The following is a 24,285-nucleotide window of genomic DNA, read 5'->3' as shown; positions in this document are numbered from 1 at the left end:
CGTTCCCCGCCCGCAGCGAACTGACAGTCTAGAGGGAGGGGCTAAGGCGAGGTGAGCTCTTCGAGGACAGGGATCAGGTCTACTTACTCGGATGGTATGCTCCCGAGTGCTTAGCACAGTGCTCTGCACACAGTAAGCACTCAAGAAATGCCATCGGTCGATTGCTAGATAGGCAAGTCAGCTGGCTTATATAAGTGAGCCAACTGTCGTTCTTGCAGGTGGCATCTCCCACTCCCTTCTTCGTCACCTTTTTGCACTTAGATTTGCACGCTTGATTCACCCCACCCTCAGCCCCGCACTGCTTATGTCCATATTCATAATTTATAGTCCTCAATCAATCATATTTATTGAACGCTTAATGTGCACAGACACATACCCTGCCTAAAATGACTTTAAAGTCTATAGGGGGAGAGAGACATTCTATAAATAAACAATATAATCTGTAAATCAATTTATTTATAAATCGATAAATCAGTGTACCTAAGTGCTGTGGGGCCGGGGCGGGGGGTGGGGGTGGGGTGAATAAAGGGAACGAGTTAGGGCGATGCAGAAGGGAGCGGAAGAAAAGGAAAAGAGGGCTTAGGGAGGGCCTCTTGGAGGAGATACGCCTTCAGTAAGGCTTTGAAGGGGTGGAGAGTAACTGTCCGTCGGATATGGAGAAGGAAGGCGTTCCAGGCCAAAGGCAGGATGTGGGCGAGAGGTCGGCGAGGAGATAAAAGTACAGGGAGGAGGTCGGCATTAGAGGAGCGATGTATGCGGGCTGGGTTGTAGTAGGAAGCAGCGTGGCTCAGTGGAAAGAGCCCGGGCTTGGGAGTCAGAGGTCATGGGTTGGAATCCCGGCTCTGCCCCTTGTCAGCTGTGTGACCCTGGGCAAGTCACTTCACTTTGGAGAAGCAGCGTGGCTCAGGGGAAAGACCCTGGGCTGGGGAGTCAGAGGTCATGGGTTCGAATCCCCGCTCTGCCCCTTAGCTGTGTGACTGTGGGCGAGTCACTTCACTTCTCTGTGCCTCAGTTCCCTCATCTGTAAAATGGGGATGAAGACTGTGAGCCTCACGTGGGACGACCTCATTCCCCTGTATCTCCCCCAGCGCTCAGAACAGTGCTCTGCACGTAGTAAGCGCTTAACAAATACCAGCATCATTATTATTATTATTATTATTAGGAGAGTAGTGAGGTGAGGTAGGAGGGGACGAGGGGATTGAGTGTTTTAAAGCTAATGGTGAGGAATTTCTGTTCGATGTGGAGGTGGAGGGGCAACCAGTGGAAGTTCTTGAGGAGAGGGGAAACGTGGCCTGAACGTTTTTGTAGAATAATGATCCGGGCCAAAGAGTGAAGTATGGACTGGAGGGGGGAGAGACGGGAGGCTGGGAGTCAGTGAGGAGGCTGATACAGTACACAAGGTGGGTTAGGAGAAAAAAAAAAATTGTATTTGTTAAGCGCTTACTATGTGCAAAGCACTGTTCTAAGCGCCGGGGGATACAAGGTGATCAGGGTTGTCCCACGTCGGGCTCACAGTTTTCACCCCCATTTGGCAGATGAGGTAGCTGAAGCACAGAGAAGTTAAGTGACTCGCCCAAGGTCACACAGCTGACTAGCAGGGGAGCGGGGATTAGAACCCGTGACCTCTGATTCCCAAGCCCGCGCTCCTTCCACCGAGCCACGCTGCTCCTCAAGCAGAGAAGCGATTGGATTATCGTGGTAGCAGTTCGGATGGAGTGGGAAGGGCGGATTTTAGCGACGTTGTGAAGGTCGAACCGACGGGACTCGGTGATAGGTTGAACGTGCGGGTTCAATGAGAGAGGAGTCGAGGAGGACGCCGAGGTTACGGGCCCGCGAGACGGGAAGGACGGCGGCGGCGGCGTCTACGGCGACGGGAGAGTCGGGGGGAGGACGGGGTTCGGGCGGGAAGACGAGGAGCTCCGTTTTGGACGTGTCGGGTCTGAGGTGACGGGAGGACATCCAGGCAGAGACGTCCCGAAGGCGGGAGGAGATGCGAGGCCGCGGAGAGGGAGAGAGAGCGGGGCCGGGGATGGAGGTTCGGGAATCGTCCACGTAGAGGCGGTGGTCGTCGAAGCCACGGACGCGAACGACTTCTTCGGGGGAGCGGGTGGAGACGGAGGACGGGAGGGGGTCCGGAACTGAACCTCGAGGGACCCCCGCCGTCAGGGGGCGGGAGGCAGAGGAGGAGTCCGCGAAGGAGACCCGGGACGGGCGGCCGGAGAGATAGAAGGAGAACGAGGAGAGGACGGCGTCGGCGAAGCCGAGGTCGGATGACGTTTCCCGGAGGAGGGGGCGGCCCGCGGCGCCGGAGGCAGCCGAGAGGTCGAGGATGGAGGAGAGGCCCTCGGATCTGGCGAGAAGGAGCTCACCGGTGACTTTTGGGAGGGCGGTTTCTGTGGTGTGAAGGGGATGGAAGCCCGTCTCTCCCCCTCTAGGCCGTAAGCTCTTCGTGGGTGGGGATCACGTCTACCGGCACCGTAGCGTCGTCCTCTGCCGCGTGCTCAGTACGGCGCTCTGCACACAGTAAGCGCTCGAGAAATACAATCGTCTGTTGGATCGATCCACTGGGCGTCTGAAGCCGGAGAGACCTATATCGCCGCCCCCTCGACGAGCATCGACGCGGGGCCGTGAACGGGGGGACGGGGCGGTCTTCCGTCGTCCCCCATCCCGGAGGGGACGGGCCATCGCTCCCACGACTCCTTCGGCATTTTTCCTCGTTGGGGGTGGGTGGGGGGGATCTCTGGCCCTATCTCCCCCCCGTCCCTCCCCCCATTCTTTCCCTGGGTTCACCACACGCTGCTGGAGCGGGAGGAGGCCGAGGGGTTTGGGAGACGGGGTGGCCCTCGGGGTGAGGTCGGTCGAGAGGCACCCGAGGGTTTCCCTCCGGTTGGTCTCCCCAAGACCTGGGGGCCCGGGCTTGGCTGTCGACTACCCTCCTCCTCCTCCTCCTCTCCTCCTTTTCTCTCCCTCCCCTCCCTCCTTCTTCTCTCCTCCTTTTCTCTCCCTCCCTCCTCCTCTTCTCTCCCTCCCCTCCTTTCTCCTCCTCCTCCTCCTCCTCTCCTCCTTTTCTCTCCCTCCTCCTTTTCTCTCCCTCCCCTCCTTTCTCCTCCTCCTCCTTCTCTCCTCTTTTTCTCTCCCTCCTCCTTCTCCCTCCCTCCTTTTCTCTCCCTCCCCTCCCTCCTCCTCCTTTTCTCTCCCTCCTCCTTCTCCCTCCCTCCTCCTTTCCTCTCCCTCCCCTTTCTCCCCTCCTTTCCCCTCCTCCTCCTCCCTTCCTCCCTCCGCACCCCTCCTCTCCTCCTCCCGGCTCCTCGGTCCCGTTGCGGCGGGGCGGGGCGGAGGCGGGGCCCCGGGGCCGAGGGGCGGGCGAGGGGCGGGCCCCGGCCCCCCGGCCCCCGCCCCCCGGCCCCGCCGCCCCCTCCCCCGGCCGGCTCGGTCCGCGGGGAAGGCGAGGGAGAGGAGCGGCCCCGCGGCGGCCGGCGGGGAGACGGGCCCCCGCGGAGGTGAGCCCGGGGGGGGGGAGGAGGAGACGCGCACCCCCGAAAGGGCTGGGTGAAGTCTTCGGGGTGGGGGGCGGGGGGCGACGCCTTAGTGGGACCCCTTTGCTTTCGGGGCGGCTGGGGTGGGGGTCCTTCCCGCCCGCACCCCCGTCTCCTCCCTCCAGCAGATCTCGGTCAACGTAAAGAGGTGACATCTTGCCGCCGCTTGGTGGGTGAGGCTGCCCGCCCCAGTTCAGGCAGAGCCGAAGTTTCGCCTGACCGCCCCCCTCCGGGGTGGCAAACCAAATCGTCAGAATCGCGATGTCCGTCGAGCGCTCACGACGGGGTCGGCCGCGGGCCCCGTCCCAGCCCCGTTTGACAGAGGAGGGGCCCGGGGCCCGGGGCCGCGGAGGGGCTCGCCCCGGGTCACGCAGCCGACGAGCGGGCGAGGCGGGATCGGAACCCGGATCCTCCTCGCGTAGCCGGCCCGCCGCGCCCCTGCCTCGTCTCCTCGACGGCGCCCGCCCAGTTTCGATCCCGCTCGATTCGGAGCGGGCTGCTCCGCCCTCGACGGCCCGCGACCCGAGGACCTCGGCCGGGTAGACGGGAGGATCGGAGGGCCCCCGTCGTCCTCGTTCTCGTTGTCACGTCGAGGGCCGCGTGACGTCCCGGAGGCGTCCGTCTCGTGGTCCCCGGCGCCCGGTACGGCGCCCGGCGCCCGTCTCGTCCGTCGGGTCGTGTTCGGTGAGATGGGGATCGAGGCCGGGAGCCCCGGGCGGGACGGGGACCGCGTCCGACCGCGAGCCCGCCCCGGCGCCCGGTACGGCGCCCGGCGCGCGGTCGGCCCTTAACCGACACCGCGGCGGTCGTTACGCGCTCGACCGTGTGCGGGGCGCCGTACCGGGCGCTGGGGACGGCGCCGGAGAACGACGAGCGGACGCGTTCCCGCCCGCGACGGACTCACGGTCCGGAGGGGGAGACGGGCGTTACCGTAGGTCGGTCGGCGGATCGCAGATATCTACGGATATCTAGATGGCACGGAGTGAGTGCTCGATAAATCCGACCGATCGATCGTTGATGAGATGGCCGTTTAAAGCGTCGCCGTTCCGGCCTTTCCGGATTCCCCCGAGAGACTTCCGGCGGTTCCTAGATTTGTAAAGACGGCCCGCGTGGCCTTCTACGTCGAGCGGCCCTCTGTCTGTTCCGTTGGTATCTGGGGCCCGGGAGCCGTACGTCGTGTGAATGCCGAAGAAGAACGCACGCCGGTCGGTCTGGGTAAATCGCTTAGGTTCGATCCCTTTCTACTACGCTTGGCGAGTCGGAGCTTCGCGTCCGGGCTACGTTCTCTCGTTTGCTCCCGTCGCTTGCGGCGCGGCCGACCTGAGGCTTTCCGGTATTTACATATCTTTCTACCGCGGCGGATGCATACCCGTAGAGCGTATGGCTACTACTGCGCGTACGGGCGATCGTCTCCCCCTAGATCTCTTGCCGGCCCATCCCGTCTTTCCATTCCCGATCTCTTCTCTTATCGCTTATGTTGACTGTATTTAAGAAGCGGAACCCTTCGCGGTATCGACCGAGCACGGGTGAGACGAAACAGAAAAATGGTTCCGAGAGAGGGCCGGATCGGATGGTTTGGAGAGGACCGTTCGAGAGGGAAGACTTGAGTCCAAAGAGTAGGGACCGGAATCCTCGTGCAGTTGGAACTACTGCTGAGAGGATGTCGCATTCATTCGTTCGGTCGTATTTATTGAGCGCTTACCGTGTGCGGAGCACTGGACGAAACAATTCGTCAACAGATAGAGACAGTCCCTTCCCAACAACGGGCTCGCAGTCTAAAAGACTGGGAGAGATTAAAAGTCGCATCCTCGTCAGGTTTCGCGCGGGCAACTGGGAAGCAAGAGAGACCGTTTTCGGTGGGGAACGAACGCTAACTTTGATTCTAGCATCAAACTGCTGCGAGACTGACTATTTAAAGGTAATGAGCTACCCTTTTCACATATTTATTTTTGGAGGTCAAGGAGAGTAAAACAGCATGAGGGTGATTTGGATGGGCAGGGCTCCGTTTTATAAGTATAAGCTCGTTGTGGGCAGGGAATGTGAATATGTCTGTTTTATCGTTGTATCGCGCGCTCCCAAGTGCTCAGTACGGTGCGATTGACTGACTGAATGAATGGATGTCGGTCCGTAAATGTCTCGTACACGTCTCTTCTCCAGAGCCGGGAGAAAGTAATACTGACCTCGTTGAAGATCCATATGATGGGAAGTTTCAGCGTGAGGTAAAAGTTTGCTGTGGTGGCTTTTACTTGCATTAGAAGCCAAGGAAAACAAGTAAAATAAAAGAAAATTCATTTGGACCCAGTAGAGGCAAGTGCTAACAACTGGAAAGATTATATCCCTTTTTAAAGTCAAAGGAGCTGCGCTTTGACCAAATGGAAGCCGACGATGACAACTGAGAGCATAGTATCCCTTTTAGAGTAGTTTTGGCTCAGCCTAACAGCGATAAGGATAAAGCAACAGGGAAGATGGGAAGATGAGGGACACTAGAGACTCAGATGGGGCGTGTGGGAGGGATGGGAAAGCATTCTTTCCATGTGGTACCTAGGAGAAGAACCATATTTGGAATTCGTTGGGTATGAGACGCAAAGATCTCCCCCTCCCTCTGCCATCGGTAAAGCTGTCATGGTGTCATTCATTCAGTCGTATTTATTGAGCGCTTACTGTGTGCAGAGCACTGTACTAAGCGCTTGGGAGAGGACGACACAGCAATCAACGGTCACGTCCCCTGCCCGCAACGGGCTTACGGGTCTAGAGTGTCACTCCTCCTTTCTCTACTCTTTGATTTTCCTATTCTCCACTCATTATGAAGACCTTAGGGAAGCTTTTTTTGGGGGTGGGAGACGGGGGAAGCGTTTCCTGAAACTCAGTTTTCGCCCCCCACCGTCCAAAAATCTCTCCCATTTTTAGGGGAAAAACCCTGAAACCCCCTCTGTGGTTTGCCTTTTTAAAAAGGAAATAAAGTTGATTGTCAAACAAGGATAAGTATTACAGTTATTTCAGGGAAATAATAATAATGACGATATCTGTTAACCGCTTACTATGTGCCAAGCGCCGTGCTAAGCGCTGGGGGTAGATACGGGAGAATCCGGTCGGACACGGACCCCGTTCCACGTGGGGCCCACGGTCCAGAGGGGAGGGCGAACGGGGATTGAATCTCCGTTTTACCGACGAGGAGACCGAAGCGCCGTGAAGTGACTTGCCCAAGGTCACACAGCAGGCACGTGGCAGAACCAGGATTAGAACCCGGGTCCTCTGACTCCCAGGCCTCTGCTCTTCCCGCTGGGGCACGCTGCTTGTTCAGTCCGTTCGTGAAGAAAGATTGCTCCACCGCCCTTCCCCCTTCCTGGGGGAATACGTCTCCTTCCCCACCCTTGACTTTTACCAGGAGGTTGCCGTTGCCTCCGATACCGGAACGGACCCGTGTATTGCCCTTAAAGGCGAGACTATCAGGCCGACAGTTGGACCGCCAACCAAGTCTTCTCTCCAACCAAATTGCCGGGGGGGTGGTGGTGGTGAGGTCTATCAGTGTTTCCAACAGTGCTAACATTCACGGTTTGGGCCTGTTGGCCCGTTTTCAGAGATGGATGGCCCACCCGGCGCAGTCGGAAGCGTGATCTGCTCGGTAATGAGACATCTGACGAGCAAAGTGGGGAACGAGAGAACTGGCGTGGCGGACGGTTCGGCGGCCCCCCTGGTGAAATCAGGCTGCGGGCCTCCCTTCTAACGTGGATTTGCTCCGTGTCAGAACCCGGCGGGAAGACTTGCCCCGATTTTGGTGCTTTGAATTCAGTCTGGCCGGTTAATATTACCGTAGGTCTTTTTTAACCGGTGTGTCCTGAGCTCCTTCCACTTGACGGGCTCTTTCAGGGTCACGGACGAGGAGAGAATTTTCTCTTATAAATGCTGCCGACTGACTGTCTGACCCGTTTAATTTTCCAAGACTGCCCACTAGTTTTATGAAATAGCCGAGCTGACCTTCTGAATGCTATTTAGGAATTTGCGTATCTTCATTTCTTTTTTCTTTTTCCCCCGATTCCCGGTCCTTTGTCGATTCAACGCGTTAAGTTCTTCTGCAACGCGAACAAGGCAACTGTTATCTTTCCTTTGGGTAAATGATGTCTACTTTTAAGAGAATATAAAATGGGAAAATAGCGACAGAAACAAAGAGCACCCCACGTCGGTCAGAGGTGTCCGAGGAGAGGTGAAAATGAAAGAGAAAAGCTGACTTGATTCTTCTGCTCCTGTGGGTTAGAGTGACGGTCGCTTTCATTTTCCTACTCGCTTCAGCACACCGAGGGGACGGACCCACTGAAGCGGGCGGGGGGAGAGGAAGAAACCATTGAACCTGCAGAACCAAAAGAGCAGAAGGGCCGAGATACCTAAAAGCCCCAAGAGGGAAATAGGTCCGTAGAGGCTATTCAAGTTGAATAAGAGTAATAATTAATAATTGTGGTATTTGTTGAGAGCTTGCTCTCTGCCAGGCACCGTACTAAGCGCCGGGGTAGATGCAAGCAACTGGGGCTGGACACAGACTCTTCCTTCGACACCAACTGCGCCTCAGATTAAGACGAGAGAGAAGGTTATGTCGGTGAGAGACCCCGGGCAGGTTCCTATACGGTTTCTTCTCAGAGTTTGAGAAAGAGCGGGAGTCTGGAAAATCGGGAGGAAAAGTTGGATCCTTCACCTGGATGGTGTCCTTGGATCCAGTCAATCAGTCCTCTGTATCGAGGGCTTACTTTGTGCAGAGCACTGCACTAAGTGCTTGGGAGAGGACAGTCCGACAGAGTCGGCAGACACGTCCTCTGCCCACAACGGGCTGGCAGTCTAGGGGCGGGGGAAGATAGAATAGAAACCCCATTTCCATGCTGGGATCCGACCAGCGGGTGTTTGGCCGTACTCCCGGATCGGGATAAATTAACTGGGGCATTTGAAGGGGACGTCCTTTCTCCCTCCGAGTCTCAGTCCTTCAAAGTTCAGTCACGTGCCTTGATTTTGGTCAGCAAATGAGCCAAATGCAAGAAGATTTCACCATTGTTAAAGAGAGAGAGAGAGGTGTGTGTCTGAATTTCTGGGTGTGTGTGTGTGTGGAGGGTGGGAGGAAGAGGGGGAAGTAGAAGATGAGGACGTCCATTGCAAGCAACTCCCAATGGGAGTGTGCCATTTATTCCCTTTGAAGTTTTAACAGCCAGCTTTGGATAGGGTAGAGCCCGGTCTCGAGTCTTGAAAGAAAATGAAGAGCTCTGTCTCCAGGACTTAAAAGCCTCCAGAACCTTGAAGTTAGGGTGTCACCATTTTTCTTTGCTTATTGATTTGGCCTTTGCACTTCCTCTTGAGCAACTGGTTTTTCTCAGTTGTCAGAAATGGAGTCCATGACCCAGTTCCTGTTAGGAGGTAACAGGAGAGAGATTGGCCAGCCCGGTTTTAGTTTTCTTTGTCCTCCTTGGAGTTCGGAGAGAATATTTTCTTTGGAATGCTTCTCCTTCGGCAAACAAGATCGTGTCCCTCTCTGAATTATCAGTGTTTATTTGAACAGTCTACAATTTATTTAACAAGTTCTATAACATAAGATAGGACAGAAGGGCAAAAGTGAAATTATTTCAACTAAGCTGGATACTTCAAGGGAAGCAGCGTGGCCTAGTGGAAAGAACACGGGCCTGGGAGGCAGAGGATCTGGGTTCTAATCCCGGCTCTGCCATTCGTCTGCTGTGCGACCTTGGACAAGACACTTCTCCTCTCAATGCCTCAGTTTGCTCATCTGTAAAAGGGGGACTAAATCCTACTCCCTCCTACTTAGACGGTGAGATGCATGCGGCGCAGGGACTGTCTCCGATTTGATGATATTGTATAATAATAACAATAATAGTGGCATTTGTTAAGCGCTTACTATGTGCCAAGCACTGTTCCAAGCTGTGGGGGGATACAAGGTATCTACTCCCAGCGCTTAATACAGTGCTTGGCACGGTAAGCGTTTAACAAGTACTATGGTAGAAGAGAAGTACCAGGAGGAGTACCAGAAAGTAGCGTGGCTTAATGGATATAGAGCATGGGCCTGCGTGTCAGAAGGGTCTGGGTTCTAATCCTGGCTCCGCCACAAGTCCGGCGGATGGCCTTGGGCCAGTCCCTTAACTTCTCTGAGCCTCAGTTGCCTCATCTGTAAAATGGGGATTAAGAATGTGAGCCCCATGTGGGACAGGGACTGCGTCCAACCTGATTAACCTGTATGTACCCCAGCGCGTAGAACAGTGCTTGGCACATAGTGAGTGCTTAACAAGTACCATAATGATATCTGTTGCCGACTTGTTCATTCCAAGCGCTTAGTACAGTGCTCTGCACATAGTAAGCGCTCAATAAATACTATTGAATGAATAATAATGATGATGATGATGATTACATAATGCTATATTATTATAATAACTTCCTATGGCCCAGCTCACACAGATCGAGCTATTAGAGGTCCTGACCTCAGAGTAAATATTTCTCTCCCTTCCGGAGAGGAGAGTTTCTATCCTAGGTGCGTAATCCGTTCTCCCAAAGTCTCTTCTTCTAGTGGATTGATTTACTCTGGGAAACGCCATTTTAGCCAACTCAATTTTCCCAAACATCTTTTAGAAATCTGCTTGCACAATCTGGGTCATTCGTACGGAAGCAAAATGCAGCACACCCTGTTGTCTATAATGCGGGGGTGGTATTCTCGCAGAACCCCGTGCTCCGCTTGACTCCCCCTCCTCCCGTAGCGGAGACTGGTAGAGGACTGGAAACTCTCCAGGCGTGACCCTGAGGGGAGCCAAAGTACTTTACAGCTGGTATTCTCGCTGCCACCAGTCAAGTGGCCAATAGTATCGCCGGTGGACCCGAGGGAAAAGTGAGGCTCAGAGTAGTTCTTAAACTATCCTCAAGTCACTGTGGGGATTGTTCTGGAACATCCTAAACCAGTAGTAAATTTGGTCCATCTCACGTGGCACTAACCCCAAACGTCATTTTGTCTCTTGAAATTCCTTCCTCTCTATTCAAGCTTCTAGCATCCTTCCTCTGAGCCCACCCCTTTCTAACAAAGGCTTTTTCCAGCTTCCTTTCTTAAACTTGTTTCTCTTCCTGTCCCTCGTAAATTTGAACTCGAAAGCCAATTCTTATCAAGTTTCTTTCCCCAAGAGTAGGTGCCATGTCAGGCCATTATGGGGGGGTGAGATTGGGATGGGACCTGATCACAGAGAGGCTTGGGGAGGAAGTCTCTTTGCGTTGAGTGAGGTAATCGCCACCTCCTTGGCAGATCAGGCTGTGTACTTTTACAGGTGTGACCGTGTGTTTAGACAAGTCTGCAGCTAAGCTATTTGGTTTCCAAAGGGTTTGTGATATTTATGGCAGATGCAAAAGTTCTGGGAGTGGATATAATTGCAGGAAGTTCATATTGTAGGCACAAAATTAGAGTGCCCTCAAAACATTCCATTTCCCCCATGTGGGGGTGGGGGGGGGGTGGAGGGGGTGCGTGTTTGGTTTTGGGTTAATTTTTTTTGTTGTTTTTTTTTATAGAACTTATAGTTGTTTGCATTATTACCTCATGGACAGTTTCCCAATAGATAACACCATTAAGCACACAGTACTTTTAATAAATTCAAAATTTATTGGAGGAGATCCTGATCAGTAGGGACAAAACTTAAAATCCAAGTGGACTATTGGCTTGATGCTTTAAAAACATGTACTTTTGAACCTTTGGCATATTCCAGATGGGAAGGTGTGACCGGAATTTAATGTGTTTTCTTTTGCCCTGTAAAGTCGTTATAGCTTTAGCCTCCCTAAGCTTTCTTTTTTTCTTAAAGGGAACCCCTTAACACGGAGACTTTTCTGAGCAAGTTTCAACCTCCACAGGTTGAGTACTGCACCTGTCTCTGGGGATGGTAGCGCATTTTATGCCATAGCTAGGTGAGACTGGGCCATTACCCTCAGGATTCATTCAGTTCATTCAGTAGTATTGATTGAGCGCTTACTATATGCAGGGCACTGTACTAAGCGCTTGGAATGTACAATTCGGCAACAGAAAGAGACAGTCCCTGCCCATTGACGGGCTTACAGTCTAATCGGGGGAGACAGACAGACAAAAACAATAGCAATAAATAGAATCAAGGGGTTGTACATCTCATTAATAAAATAAATAGGGTAATAAAAATATATACAAATGAGCAGATGAGCACAGTGCTGAAGGGAGGGGAAGGGAGAGGGGGAGGAGCAGAGAGAAACGGGGGGGAAAGGGGGCTTAGCTGAGGGGAGGTGGGCGGGGGGGAGAGAGCCAGCAGAGGGAGCAGAGGGAAAAGGGGAGGCTCAGTCTGGGAAGGCCTCTCGGAGGAGGTGAGCTCTCAGTAGGGCTTCGAAGAGGGGAAGAGAGCGAGTTCGGCGGAGGTGAGGAGGGAGGGCGTTCCGGGACGGCGGGAGGACGTGGGCTGGGGGTCGACGGCGGGACGGGCGAGGACGGGGGACGGCGAGGAGGTGGGCGGCGGAGGAGCGGAGCCTACGGGGTGGGCGGTGGAAAGAGAGAAGGGAAGAGAGGTAGGAGGGGGCGAGGTGACGGAGAGCCTCGAAGCCCAGAGTGAGGAGTTTTTGTTTCGTGTGGAGGTCGACGGGCGACCGCCGGAGGTTTTTAAGAAGGGGAGCGACATGCCCAGAGCGTTTCTGCAGGAAGATGATCCGGGTGGCGGAGTGAAGAACAGACCGGAGCGGGGAGAGACGGGAGGAAGGGAGATCGGAGAGAAGGCTGACACGATAATCCAGCCGGGATATCATGAGAGGCCGTGCCGTTAAGATAGCCGTTTGGGTGGAGAGGAAGGGGCGGATCTTGGCGATATTATAAAGGTGAGACCGGCAGGTCTTGGTGACGGATTGGATTCCCCCGCTATCACTTGGGGCTTCAGCTGAAAAGGCAGGGCCCCCGAGTTGCCTTGGGGAACTGGTCGGGGAGGGGGCGTGTGTCGGCTGGGGGGCAACACAGTCCACTCCTTGGGACGTCAAGCTAGCTAAAAATAATAATAATAATAATAATGACGGCATTTGTTAAGCCCTTACTGTGTGCCAGGCCCTGCTCTAAGCACTGAGGTGGATCCAAGCAAATCGGGTTGGCCCCAGTCCCTGTCCCACATGGAGCTCACAGTCTCGATCCCCATTTGTCAGATGAGGTAACTGAGGCCCAGAGAAATGAAGTGACTTGCCCAAGATCACCCAACAGACAAGCGGCGGAGCCGGGATGAGAACCCGTGACCTTCTGACTCCCAGGCCCGGACTCCATCCGCTCCACCGGGACTTGTGCTCCGGTCGGGGCCTTTCCCGGCACCTCCCCCTGTGAATTTTAATTTTTTTCATGGTATTCGTTAAGCGCTTACTATGTGTCAAACACTGTTCTAAGCGTCGGGGTAGATTCAAATTAATTAGGTTGGACACGGTTCCTGTCCCACATGAAGCTCTCAGTCTGAGTAGGAAGAAACAGTCTGCTCCCCCTCCCGCCTCTTCCATCGCTGCCACCGACTTCCCCCGGCTCGCTCCCATTTATTCGTTCATTCATTTATTCATTGTCATATTTATTGAATGCTTATTGTGTGCAGAGCACTGTACTAAGCGCTTGGGAGAGTACAATAGAACAATAAACACATTCCCTGCCCTTAACGAGCTTACAGTCTAAAGTGGGAGCCAGACATGAATAGAAAGAAATAAATGAGAGATCTGGACATAAGTGGCGTGGGGCTCGGAGGGGGGATGAATAAAGGGAGCGAGTCAGGGCGACGCAGAAGGGAGTGGGAGATGAGGAAAGATGGGGCTTAGCCAGGGAAGGCTTCTTGGAGGAGATGGGCCTGCAATAAGGGAGAGTCCGATTTACAGCTGCCATTTCCTAAATCCGGAGACAGAGGGAAGCAGCGTGGCTCAGTGGCAAGAGCCCGGGCTTGGGAGTCGGAGGTCATGAGTTCTAATCCCGGCTCAGCCCCTTGTTAGCTGTATAACTTTGGGCAAGTCGCCTAACTTCTCTGTGCCTCAGTTACCTCATCTGGAAAATGGGGATTAAGACTATGAGCCCCACGTGGGACAACCTGATTACCTTGTCTCCCCCCGCCCCCCCCCACCCCCCCGGTGCTTAGAACAGTGCTTGGCACATAGTAAATGCTTAACAAATGCCATTATTACAAGAAAAAGCTAGTTCTTGCTGCTGTGAAAAGATGAAATGTTAGGTCTTGTAGAAGAGTGTCTCACCCTTGAAATCATGGCAACAGAGCCCCTCCAAAATCCCAGCTATAGGTTTACCCAACTGGCTTATGCTTCTTGAAAATATGGTTGTATCGTGGGGTAGGTTTACCCGTGGACCTAGATGGTATTCAATTAGTATCCCAGAGACTCTGGAAAGAAAATATGAAATTTCTATACGTGTTATATAGTATGGTGATAAGTGTCACTAAACTGTGGGTTGAATTTTTATTCAGTACATAAACGGAGTTGTAATTCTTATTGAATGTCTTTGCTATGAGAGTAGAAACTTTTGCTGCTGAGCCTGGTAGTAGTTTTTCAACTTTAGTGGAGAATCTGTCCAGCTTTGATTGATCAGCAGCCGTCGTGGGCAGGGAACGTGTCAACCTACTCTGTTGAACTGGACTCTCCCCGGCGCTTAGTACGGTGCTCTGCCGTCGATTGCTTCTTTTTCAAGCATCTTGTAGCTGGCTAACTCCTTCTGACCACCCTTGAACCCCTCTCTCCGTTAACGTCATCTTCTATTATCTATATACATTCATCGGCTTTCTTGACAATTTTTGCAAGGTGTTTTCATCTCCAAATCTTAATCGACGGTGAAGAAGCCACTTCATCTGTCCCGCCGCCTTGCTGTGATACAGAAAGCAGCATGGCGTACTGGCTAGAGCGCGGGCCTGGGAGTCAGAAGGTCATGGGTTCTAATCCCGGCTCGGCCGCTTGTCTGCTGTTTGACCTTGGGCAAGCCACTTCACTTCTGTGGGCCTCAGTGATCTCATCTGTAAAATGGGGATTGAGACTGTGAGCCCCACATGGGACAGTGGACTGTGTCCAACCTGATTTGCTTGTATCAACCCCAGCGCTTAGTACAGTGCCTGACACATAGTTAAGCACTTAACAAATACCATCATTATCATTATTATACAGAGGATCGGTCCTTACTGGACAAAGATGTTTCCGAATGATCATCCACTTCTAAATTGTCGCCTCCCCAGTTCCACAACTTCTTGGGTGACCTCTGGGGTCTCCAACTCCTCAGGAAACTGGGACAAATTTTTTTTTATGGTGTTTCTTAAGCACTTGCTATGTACCTGGTACTGTCCTAAGCGCTGGGGTAGATCCAGGCTCATCAGGCTGGAAGCAGTCCGCGTGCTACATGGGGCTCACGGTCTTCACCCCTATTTTACAGATGTGGGAACTGAGGCAAATATGTGTGTGTGTGTGTGTATATATGTATATATATATATATATATGTATATATATATATATATAAATATGTAAGAGTTTTAAAATGAGTATAAAAGGCATCTTTTTATGGAAACCCGAAAGAGCCCATATGGAATCCCGTTGCAGGATTATGGATGTCTGCTCTTTTACATTCCAGTCAAATTACGTGGCTTTCTTCTGCACTGCTGTCAGCAAAATGATCCGATAGCTATTTCCTAAAAACTGGGCTAAACGTGAATGCTCAGATTCAGGAATGTCAGTTGTAACTTTGGGTCATTGAAAAATTTCACAGAAAATGAGGAGCATGGCATTTTCCAGTGATTTCCTATCTATTGTACCAATTAATAGTATTGACTTGCTTCCCTCAGCTCATCAGACAGGGTTCCAAAAGACCAGGTGGTGAATGAAGCCTCATTATCGGCATCACCTGAACTCAGCGTCAGCAGAGCACTGTGCTGAGCGTCCACTGTGCCCAGAACATCGCGGGAGGCATCCGACGTACATATAAAAGGCACTTGAGATGCTCACTGTGCCTCATTCTCATCTCTCCCTCTGCCAGCCTTTCGGGTCCCCCTCTAGGCTTGGAAGAGGACAATCCAACAGAGTTGGTAGCCCACAACGAGCTTACAGTCTAGAGGGGGAGACGGACATTCATAGAAATAAATATATCACGGATACGGACATGAGTGCCGTGGGTGTGAGGGAAGAATGAGTAGAGGGTGCGGATCCAAATGCGAGGATGACACGGAAGGGAGGGGAGAAGAGGAAATGAGGGCTCAGTCAGGGAAGGCCTCTTGGAAGAGATGCGCCTTCGATAAGGCTTTGAAGCAGGGGAGAGGGATCATCTGTCGGATATGAAGACGGAGGGCGTTCCAGGCCGGAGGCGGGACGTGGGCGAGAGGCCGGCGGTGAGATGGACGAGATCGAGGTGCAGTGAGTAGGTTGGCATTAGAGGAGTGAAGTGTGCGGGCCGGGTCGGAAGAGAGTAACGAGTTGAGGTGGTTGGGGGGCGAGGGGATCGAGAGCTTTAAAGTCGACGACGAGGTGTTTCCGTTTGACGCGGAGGAGGATGGGCAAACCCCTGGAGGGTCTTGAGGAATGGGGAAACGTGTAGAAAACTGATCCGGGCGGTCTCTATCCTTAAGCCGCGGTGCCCAGTTCGGAGGTCTTTCTTGAGGCGCTCTGTTCTTTCAAAAGACCTTGTGAGGTAGCTATCGCACTCTAGCCCTGGATTCCATCGAAGTCTGTTCTAAACCCAAGTCAGGAGACCCATCATGTTATTACATACCGCAGAAGTGCAGTCTTCCACAGGGAGAGTTCTGAATGTTAAAAAGAAATTTCTGCCATCTGGCTTGGCAGGGAGTGAATGCAATCTAGTGGTTAAAGCATAGGATGAGCGACATAATGCACCGATTGTGTTCCCGCTCCTGGAGCTGGATAACTTTCCCTGGGACCTAAGCCAATACCTCTTCCATTTTCCTACATCTCAGTGACCCCCGCCTCCCCTCTGCGATTGAAGGTTGGATTCCCGGGAGAGGTTTCATGCTGAAAACGTTTATAAAGGACCACTGACGAGGGGCCCGAAATAATTCGGTAAGAATAGTTTGCACAGTGAAACGCACTTCTGCTAGATAGCGTTCCCCCCCCCCCCCCCCGACCCGATCCCTTGGGAAAATGTAGTTTTATTGGTGTGGCCTCTTTGGCTGGCAAAAGACCAGACTCCAAAAGTCCATTCCGAAAATCCACAGTGAGCTTGCTTCTGGGTGCCGAGAGCTGGGAAAGCAGCATGGGCAGAGCCCGGGGTCTGGGAGTCAGAAAGTTATGGGTTCTAGTCCCAGCTCTGCCACTGGTCTGCTGTGTGGCCCTGGGCAAGTCGCTTCACTTCTCTGGGCCTCATAGTAACTGACTGGAAATGCCCAGGGCCTCATAGTAACTGTGGTATATGTCGTATTTGTTAAGCGCTTACTAAGTGCCAAGCACTGTTCTAAGCCCTGGGGTGCATACAGGTTTATCAGATTGAACACAGTCCCTGCCCCACATGGGGCTCACAGTCTTAATCCCCAGTTTACAGATGAGGGAACTGAGGCCCAGAGAAGTGAAGTGACTCGGCCAAGGTCACGCAGCAGACGCGTGGCGGATCCGGGATTCGAACCCAGGTCCTTCTGACTCGTAGGCCCGTGTTCCGTCCCCTGCGCCGTGCCGCCTCCCCAATCAATCAGTGGTATTTATTGAGCACTTACCCTGTGCGCGGAACACCGTGCCAAGCACTTGGGAGAGGACGACGCCGGTCGACGCCGGTCTTCACCCCCATTTTCCAAATGAGGTAACGAGGCCCAGAGAAGGGAAGTGACTTGCCCAAGGCCACACAGCGGACAAGTGGCGGAGCCGGGATTAGAACCCGTGACCTTCTGACTCCCAGGCCCGGGCTCTGGGTGTTGGAGAGAAGAGAACTGTGTGTCCGGTGATGCTTACAGGAAGGTGATTCGTGCAGCGGCAGGGGAGAGTTAAGAGGGGAAAGAAGCTGGAGGCGAGGACACCAGGGAGGAGGCTTATGTGATTATCTAATTCTGCTACGTGACCTTTTACAGAGCACCAAATCCCGGAATTATTGTTATTATTATTATTATTGTTGTTGTTGTTACCATCCGTCCTCAATAGCAGGAAGTGGGGCAGGCCTCCTGGAAGGCACTCTCTGTCTCTGTCTCTCTTTCTCCCTCCCTCCCTCTTCCCCCGCCACCAAGTCGGCAGCAGCGTCCAAGCCTGCTTCAGGATGGACGAGGCTGCCCTGCCCCACTCTTCCTCTAAGCGGACGGTGAAGGAGGATTTTTCATTTTACCTTGCAGATTCCCCGATCGGTTTCTGAGATGATGGGACTGGGGAACGGGCGTCGAGGGATGAAATCGCCGCCTCTCCTCGTAGCCGCCTTGGTGGCTTGCGTGATCGTCTTGGGTTTCAACTACTGGATCGCAAATTCCCGCAGCGTGGACCTTCAGGTAGGGTTTGGGATGGCTTTCCAGCTTCTAGTCTAGGTCCCTCGGGACTGTAAGCTCCTTGTGGGCAGGGGAGGCGTCTGTCGTACCGGACGCTCCCAAGCGCTTAGTACAGAGCTCCAGTAAGCGCTCAGTAAATGCCGTTGATTGATTGATCGTCGGTACAACGGAGTGGGTAACGATGGCATTTGTTAAACGCTTACTATGTGCAAAGCACTGTTCTAGGTGGTTGGGGGCGGGGAGTACAGGTAATTAGGTTGTCCCACATGGGGCTCACAGTCTTAATCCCCATTTTACAGATGAGGTAACTGATCGCACAGAGAAGCCAAGTGACTTGCCCAAAGTCACACAGCTGACAGGTGGCGGAGCTGGGATTAGAACCCACGACCTCTGACTCCCAAGCCCAGGCTCTTTCCACTGAGCCACGCCGCTTCTCACAAGCAGTGGTGGGTAGACACGGTCCCTGCCCAAGGCCAGCTTACGGTCAAGAGATAATAATAATGTTGGTATTTGTTAAGCGCTTACTATGTGCCGAGCACTGTTCTAAGCGCTGGGGTAGATACAGGGTAATCAGGTCGTCCCAAGTGGGGCTCACGGTCTTCATCCCCGTTATACAGATGAGGTAACTGAGGCCCAGAGAAGTGAAGTGACTTGCCCACAGTCACACAGCTGACAACTGGCGGAGCTGGGATTCGAACCCATGACCTCTGACTCCCAAGCCCGGGCTCTTTCCACTGAGCCACGCTGCTTCTCTAAGAGATGGAAGATCTCTCTCATGAAGGCCAGTAAGAGCAGGGATCTTCTGCCTGGCTGGCTCAATCAGTCAATCAGTAGTATTTACTGAGCGTTTACTATGTGCAGAGCAATGTACTAAGCGCTTGGGAGAATCCAGTAGAACAGAGTTGGTAGACACGGTCCCTGCCTACAAGGAGCTTACAGTCTAGAGGGGGAGACAGCCGTTAATGTGAAGAAATAAAGGAGGGATATGGACGTAAGTGCTGCGGGGCTGAGGGAGGGGTGAAGAAAGGGTGCAGATCCAAGTAGAAGGGTGACGCAGCGGGAAGTGGGAGAAGAGGAAATGAGGGCCTGGTCGGGTAAGGCCGCCATCAAATGATACGGTCTCCGTAATATCGCACCTTCGGGCCCGGCCTCCTCTTCCGTGACGGTCTGGCGCTTGACCCCGAGTTGCTCGCTCCGTTTTAGAGCCGTATAATGGACCTGGAAGGGCGAGTCCGCAGGGCGGCGGCGGAGAGGGGGGCTGTGGAGCTGAAAAAGAACGAATTCCAAGGAGAGCTAGAGAAGCAGCGCGAGCAGATCGACAAAATCCAGTCCAGGCACAACTTTCAGATGGAGAACGTCAACAGGCTGTACCGGGATGAGAAGGCAAGACCGATTTTGTTCCCCTGTGCTCTGTCCTAGCGTGCCGCTGAAGGGGAGGGCTGAGACGCGTCCTTCTACAGCGGTTCGGTATCCGTGCCGTCGTCAGCCTCGGTTTCTCGTCTCTCCCTCCCGGCATTCTCCTCTCTTTGTGCCTCTAGCCACGATGCCCCGCTGCGGCCGTTGATTTTCTCGTTGGGTTTTATTGTTTCATCTCGCCTTATGTGTCTGTAGCCGATCTCCTCCCCACCCTCTGCTCTTAGACGAGTCCATATCTGTAATTTATTTATTTCGATTAATTTCCGTCCCCCCCTCTAGACTGTGAGCTCACGGTGGGCAGGGAATATGTCCGTTAATTGTTCTGTCGTACTCTCCCAAGCGCTTAGTACAGTCCCCTGCACACAGCAAGCGCTCGGTAAATACGATCGAAGGAATGAATGAATTACATCGTGAGCCCCGTCGGGGCCAGGTACTAGGTCTAATTCCCACCATATGTTCTCTCCCAGTGCTTGGGGCAGTGTGTTGCACACAGTCAGCGTTAGATAATTTTTTTTTAATGATATTTAAGTGCTTACTGTGTGTCAAACGCTGTCCTAAGCGCTGGGTTAGGTACAAGTGAATTAGGTCAGACGCAGTCCCTGTCCCGCACGGGACTCACAGTAATAATGACAATAATGACGATATTCGTTAAGCGCTTACTATGTGCCAAGCACTCTTCTAAGCGCTGAGGGAGATAACGAGGTCATCAGTTTGTCCCACGAGGGGCTCACCGTTTTAATCCCCATTTTACAGATGAGGTCGCTGAGGCACAGAGAAGTGAAGTGGCTTGCCCAAGGTCACACAGCAGACAAGTGGTGGAGGCGGGATTAGAACCCTCGTCCTCTAACTCCCTAGCCCGGGCTCTTGCCACTAAGCCACGCCGTTTCTCTAAGTAGGAGGGAGAACAGGTATCCCTATTTTAGAGTTGAGGAAATGGAGGCACAGAGAAGTGAAGTGATTTGCCCAACGTCACGCAGCAAGCAATTGGCAGAGCTGGGAGTAGAACTCAGGTCCTGCTGACTCCTAGGCCCGGGCTCTTTCCACTGCTTATTATTACTTACTACTGCTACTAAGTTCATTGTGGGCGGGGAATGTCACCGCTCACTGTTGCGTCGTACTTTCCCAAGCGCTCAGTACAGCGCTCTGCACACAGTAAGCGCTCAATAAATACGATCGGACGAATGAATAAGGAAGGCCGAAATATACCCCTAGGCCTCCCTGTCCCCCTTCGCAACCCCCACTCCGCGTAGTTTTGCAGTGGATTCCTCAAAATATTAAAATATTGATCTGAGGCAGAGATGGAAGAGAACTAATCTCCCAAGGAATCTCTCCTTCTGTAGGTCTCGAGTTGAGGATTTTGCATTTGATAGGAGCTGAAGAAAATGCTAATGGTTTATCCTGAAATTTCGACAGTTAATCCTGCTTCCTCTTTCATGTACGTCTAATCGATATTTTCTATTATATATTCAGTGATTTCCATTCAGTGATGGGAATCACGGGAAGCAGCGTGGCTTAGTGGAGACGGCACGGGCCCGGGAGTCAGAAGGACCTGGGTTCTAATCCCCACCCCGCCACTTGTCTGCCGTGCGGCCTCGGGCAAGTCACTTCACCTCCCTGGGCCTCAGTCAGCTGTGCCGTAAGCTCTCAAATACGACGGCTGATAGACTGGTCGATCGATAGGACTAGTCTCTGCTCTCCAACAGCGGATGAGAATCATTCCTACGGCCCGACTGGCTTTCTCCTTTGTCTTTCCCCTTGACTGCCTTCTTCCTTTTCACTGGAAGGTTCAGGAGCGGCTTCTATTGAATCTATTGAAGGTGGACGGGGCGGGGCAAAGAATCGTCAAGCCTGGTGGGTCGTGTTTTTTTCCAGCGTATCATAGTTTTGGTTTCCCCTTGCATTGTTGTTTGTTCCGAGCGCTGGCTACTCACCACTCCCTCTCTTCCCCCTGCCAAACCACTTGTGTTCATATCTTGATATTTTATTACTTCTTCCTAGCTAGAACTTTATTTAGCATTTGTCTTCCCTCCTTGTTTGTAAACTCCTCGAGGGCGGGGATCATGGCTGTTAGCATGGCCTAGAGGAGAGATCGGGACCTGGTCGTCGGGGGACTTGTTTGTTTTTTTTTTTTTTAAATGGTATTTGTTAAGCGCTTACTGTGCCAGGCACTGTACTACTACTACTAATAATGTTGGTATTTGTTAAGCGCTTACTATGTGCAGAGCACTGTTCTAAGCGCTGGGGTAGACACAGGGAAATCAGGTCGTCCCACGTGGGGCTCACAGTCTTCATGCTCATTTTACAGATGAGGTAACTGAGGCACAGAGAAGTGAAGTGACTTGCCCACAGTCACACAGCTGACAGGAGGCAGAGCTGGGATTCGAACTCATGAGCTCTGACTCCAAAGCCCAGGCTCTTTCCACTGAGCCCCGCTGTACTAAGCGCTGGGGTCAATACAAGTCTACAGAGCACTGTACTGAGCACTTGGGAGGATGAGGTAGTTAACGCGATCCCTGCCTTCAAGGAACTCCCAGGCTACTGTGTGCAGAGCACTCGTACAGTAGAGTCAGACACGATCTCTGCCCTCAAGGAGCTTACCGGCTAGAGGGGGAGACGGACATTAACAGAAAAAAAGAAACTACGGCTCTATGGGGCCGAGGGTGGGGTGAACGGCGAGGGTTTAAAGGGGACAGATCCAAATGCATGGGCGACGCAGGAGGGAGTGGGAGAAGAGGAAATGAAGTTTTAGTCGGGGAAGGCCTCTTGGAGGAGATGTGCCTTCAGGAAGGCTTCCATGGTGGGGAGCGGGATCGTCTGTCCGATCTGCAGAGGGAGGACGTCCTAGACCAGAGGCGGGACCCCGGCGAGAGGGCGGCGGCGAGATAGACGAGAACGAGGCACTGCGAGCAAGATGGCTCTAGGGGAGTGTGCGGGCTGGACTGCAGGAGGAGGTCAGCGAGGAAGATCAGGAAGGGGGGTGAGCCGATGAAGTGAGCTCGTGGTGCGCAGGGATTGTGTCGACCAACTCTATTGTATTGTTACGCTCCCGAGCGCTTAGTACAGTGCTCTGCCCATGGTAAGCACTCAATAAATACCATTGCTTGATGGACGGTAAGGAGTAATGCCCACGTTCTGCGGTATGACCTTTCCCTCTCACCTCATGCTTTCCTACAGCTTCTAGAGGCAAAGCTCATTTCAGGGGTCCTTTCAGGCCTCCCCCAAGCACCCGTTGTGGCAGTCGGTATGTTTCTGCGCTTTCATCGTAATAATGATAATAATGATGGTATTTGTTAAGCGCTGACTATGTGTCAAGCACTTTTCTGAGCGCCGGGATAGATACAAGCTAATCAGGTTGGACGCAGTCCCTGTCCCTCCTAGGGCTCAGAGTCTCAATCCCCGTTGTACGGATGAGGTAACTGGGGCCCAGAGAAGTGACTTGCACAAGGTCACGCAGCAGACCCGTGGCGGAGCCGGGATTAGAACCCAGATCCTTCTGACTCCCAGGTCCGTGCTCTGTCCACTGGGCCATAGGGGAAACAGAGGCCCTCAAAGGGCGTGTGATCGGCACCAGTCGATCAAACCATCACTGGTATTTATTGAGCGCTTACTGTGCCCAGAGCACTGTACTAAGCGCTTGGGAGAGTCCAGTACAACGGAGTCGGGAGACAAGTTCCCTGCCCACGACAAGCTGACAGTCTAGAAGACGAGCTTATTCTCTAGAATGGGGAAAGGTATAGAGTCCTGTTCTCCTCGCATACGATTTGAACTCTAGACTGTAAGCTCGTTGCGGGCAGGGAAACGTGTCCATTAATTCTGTTGTATCGTCCTCTCCCAAGCGCTCAGTACAGTGCTCTGCACGTAGTAAGTGTTCAGTAACTACCATTGATGGATCGATTGACTGAAAGATCAGGCCAGTTGTTTCCAAGCCAAGGGGAACTTGAGTTTCCCTACAGCTGCTGCAGAGTCACAGATTTCGTTGATTTGGCTCAGAGGATCAACCTCTTTGTCGGAAAGAAGCCAAAGAAGCCCGGGCTTAGAACTGGGAGATTTGCCGGAGGAATGCAGTAAATACTAGTTGATGAGCAGGAAGCCGTGCCCTTCTCTCGACCTTCTGTGGCTGGGGAGGGTCGAAGGTAGAGGAAAACTCGGTTTAGTGCAGCGATTGAACCCTGGACACCGAATCTTGGGTGAAAAGAGCTTTCTCAACAGGCCAAAATTCCCCAAAGACACATTGCCAGATGAACCCGTACAGGCAGATCGCAGTGGTTCGGGTGTGCGGGCAAACCAGAAAGTTGCTCACCACGCCGGTTTTTCCGACGTGAACGAGAAGGGGACGGAAACGAGGCACCGAAGAGTGCGAGGACAGAAAGAACTGCCACGTAAGCTGGCGGTTTGCCATAGGCATGGTATAGTACGTACAGGGGAGATGCATTTAGAGGAGAGGGAGGTGAGGAGGTTGGAAACTCCTAATTCCTGCACCGGCTTGGGTGTGATCGTATCCACTTAAGAAATCAAGTTTGAGACTCCTCCTCTCTGTCCTTTCTGTGCCCCCCCCCCCCCCGAAATTTCAGGATTGCTGCCTCTCAGAGAGGGGCAAGGAGTGTGTCTTCAGATAAGAAAAGTCTGGAGGAGGCCTGCTGTCCTGGAGAAATCTGGAAACAACACAAACCTTCCCTTTTAAATTCTTTAGAGCATTCAGGGGGTGGGGGAAGAGGGGCAGATCTTGGGATTTCATTTAGCCGGGGGCAGGATAAGGAAGCGTGGTGATGGAGAGGCCAGATAGAGTAGTCAGTCAGTCAGTCGTATTTATTGAGCGCTTACTGTGTGCAGATCACTGTACTAAGCTCTTGGGAGAGTACGATACAACAATAAACAGTGACATTCCCTGCTCACAGCGAGCTTAC

General features: G+C 53.0%; 1 protein-coding gene across 2 annotated transcripts in view; it reads left to right on the top strand.

Moving 5' to 3' along the window:
* Positions 1–3,432: 3,432 nt before the first annotated feature.
* GOLM1 (golgi membrane protein 1) overlaps positions 3,433–24,285 on the top strand; it is a 51,380-nt gene continuing 30,527 nt past the window's right edge. Inside the window, exons 1-4 of one of the 2 annotated variants that reach the window (XM_029055811.2) lie at positions 3,434–3,500; positions 16,466–16,568; positions 17,819–17,968; positions 19,169–19,348. In XM_029055811.2, the coding sequence (XP_028911644.1) occupies positions 17,840–17,968; positions 19,169–19,348 (309 nt within the window). In that variant the 5' untranslated portion in view covers positions 3,434–3,500; positions 16,466–16,568; positions 17,819–17,839. Of the gene's footprint in view, positions 3,501–16,465; positions 16,569–17,818; positions 17,969–19,168; positions 19,349–24,285 lie in introns of both variants that reach the window. The other variant, XM_029055812.2, reaches the window with a different exon arrangement.

Source organism: Ornithorhynchus anatinus, chromosome X5, assembly GCF_004115215.2.
Source record: "Ornithorhynchus anatinus isolate Pmale09 chromosome X5, mOrnAna1.pri.v4, whole genome shotgun sequence".
NCBI classification, from domain to species: Eukaryota; Metazoa; Chordata; class Mammalia; order Monotremata; family Ornithorhynchidae; genus Ornithorhynchus; species Ornithorhynchus anatinus.
Note: the sequence above shows the minus strand (reverse complement) of the source record. Positions and strands in the feature narration are given on the sequence as shown.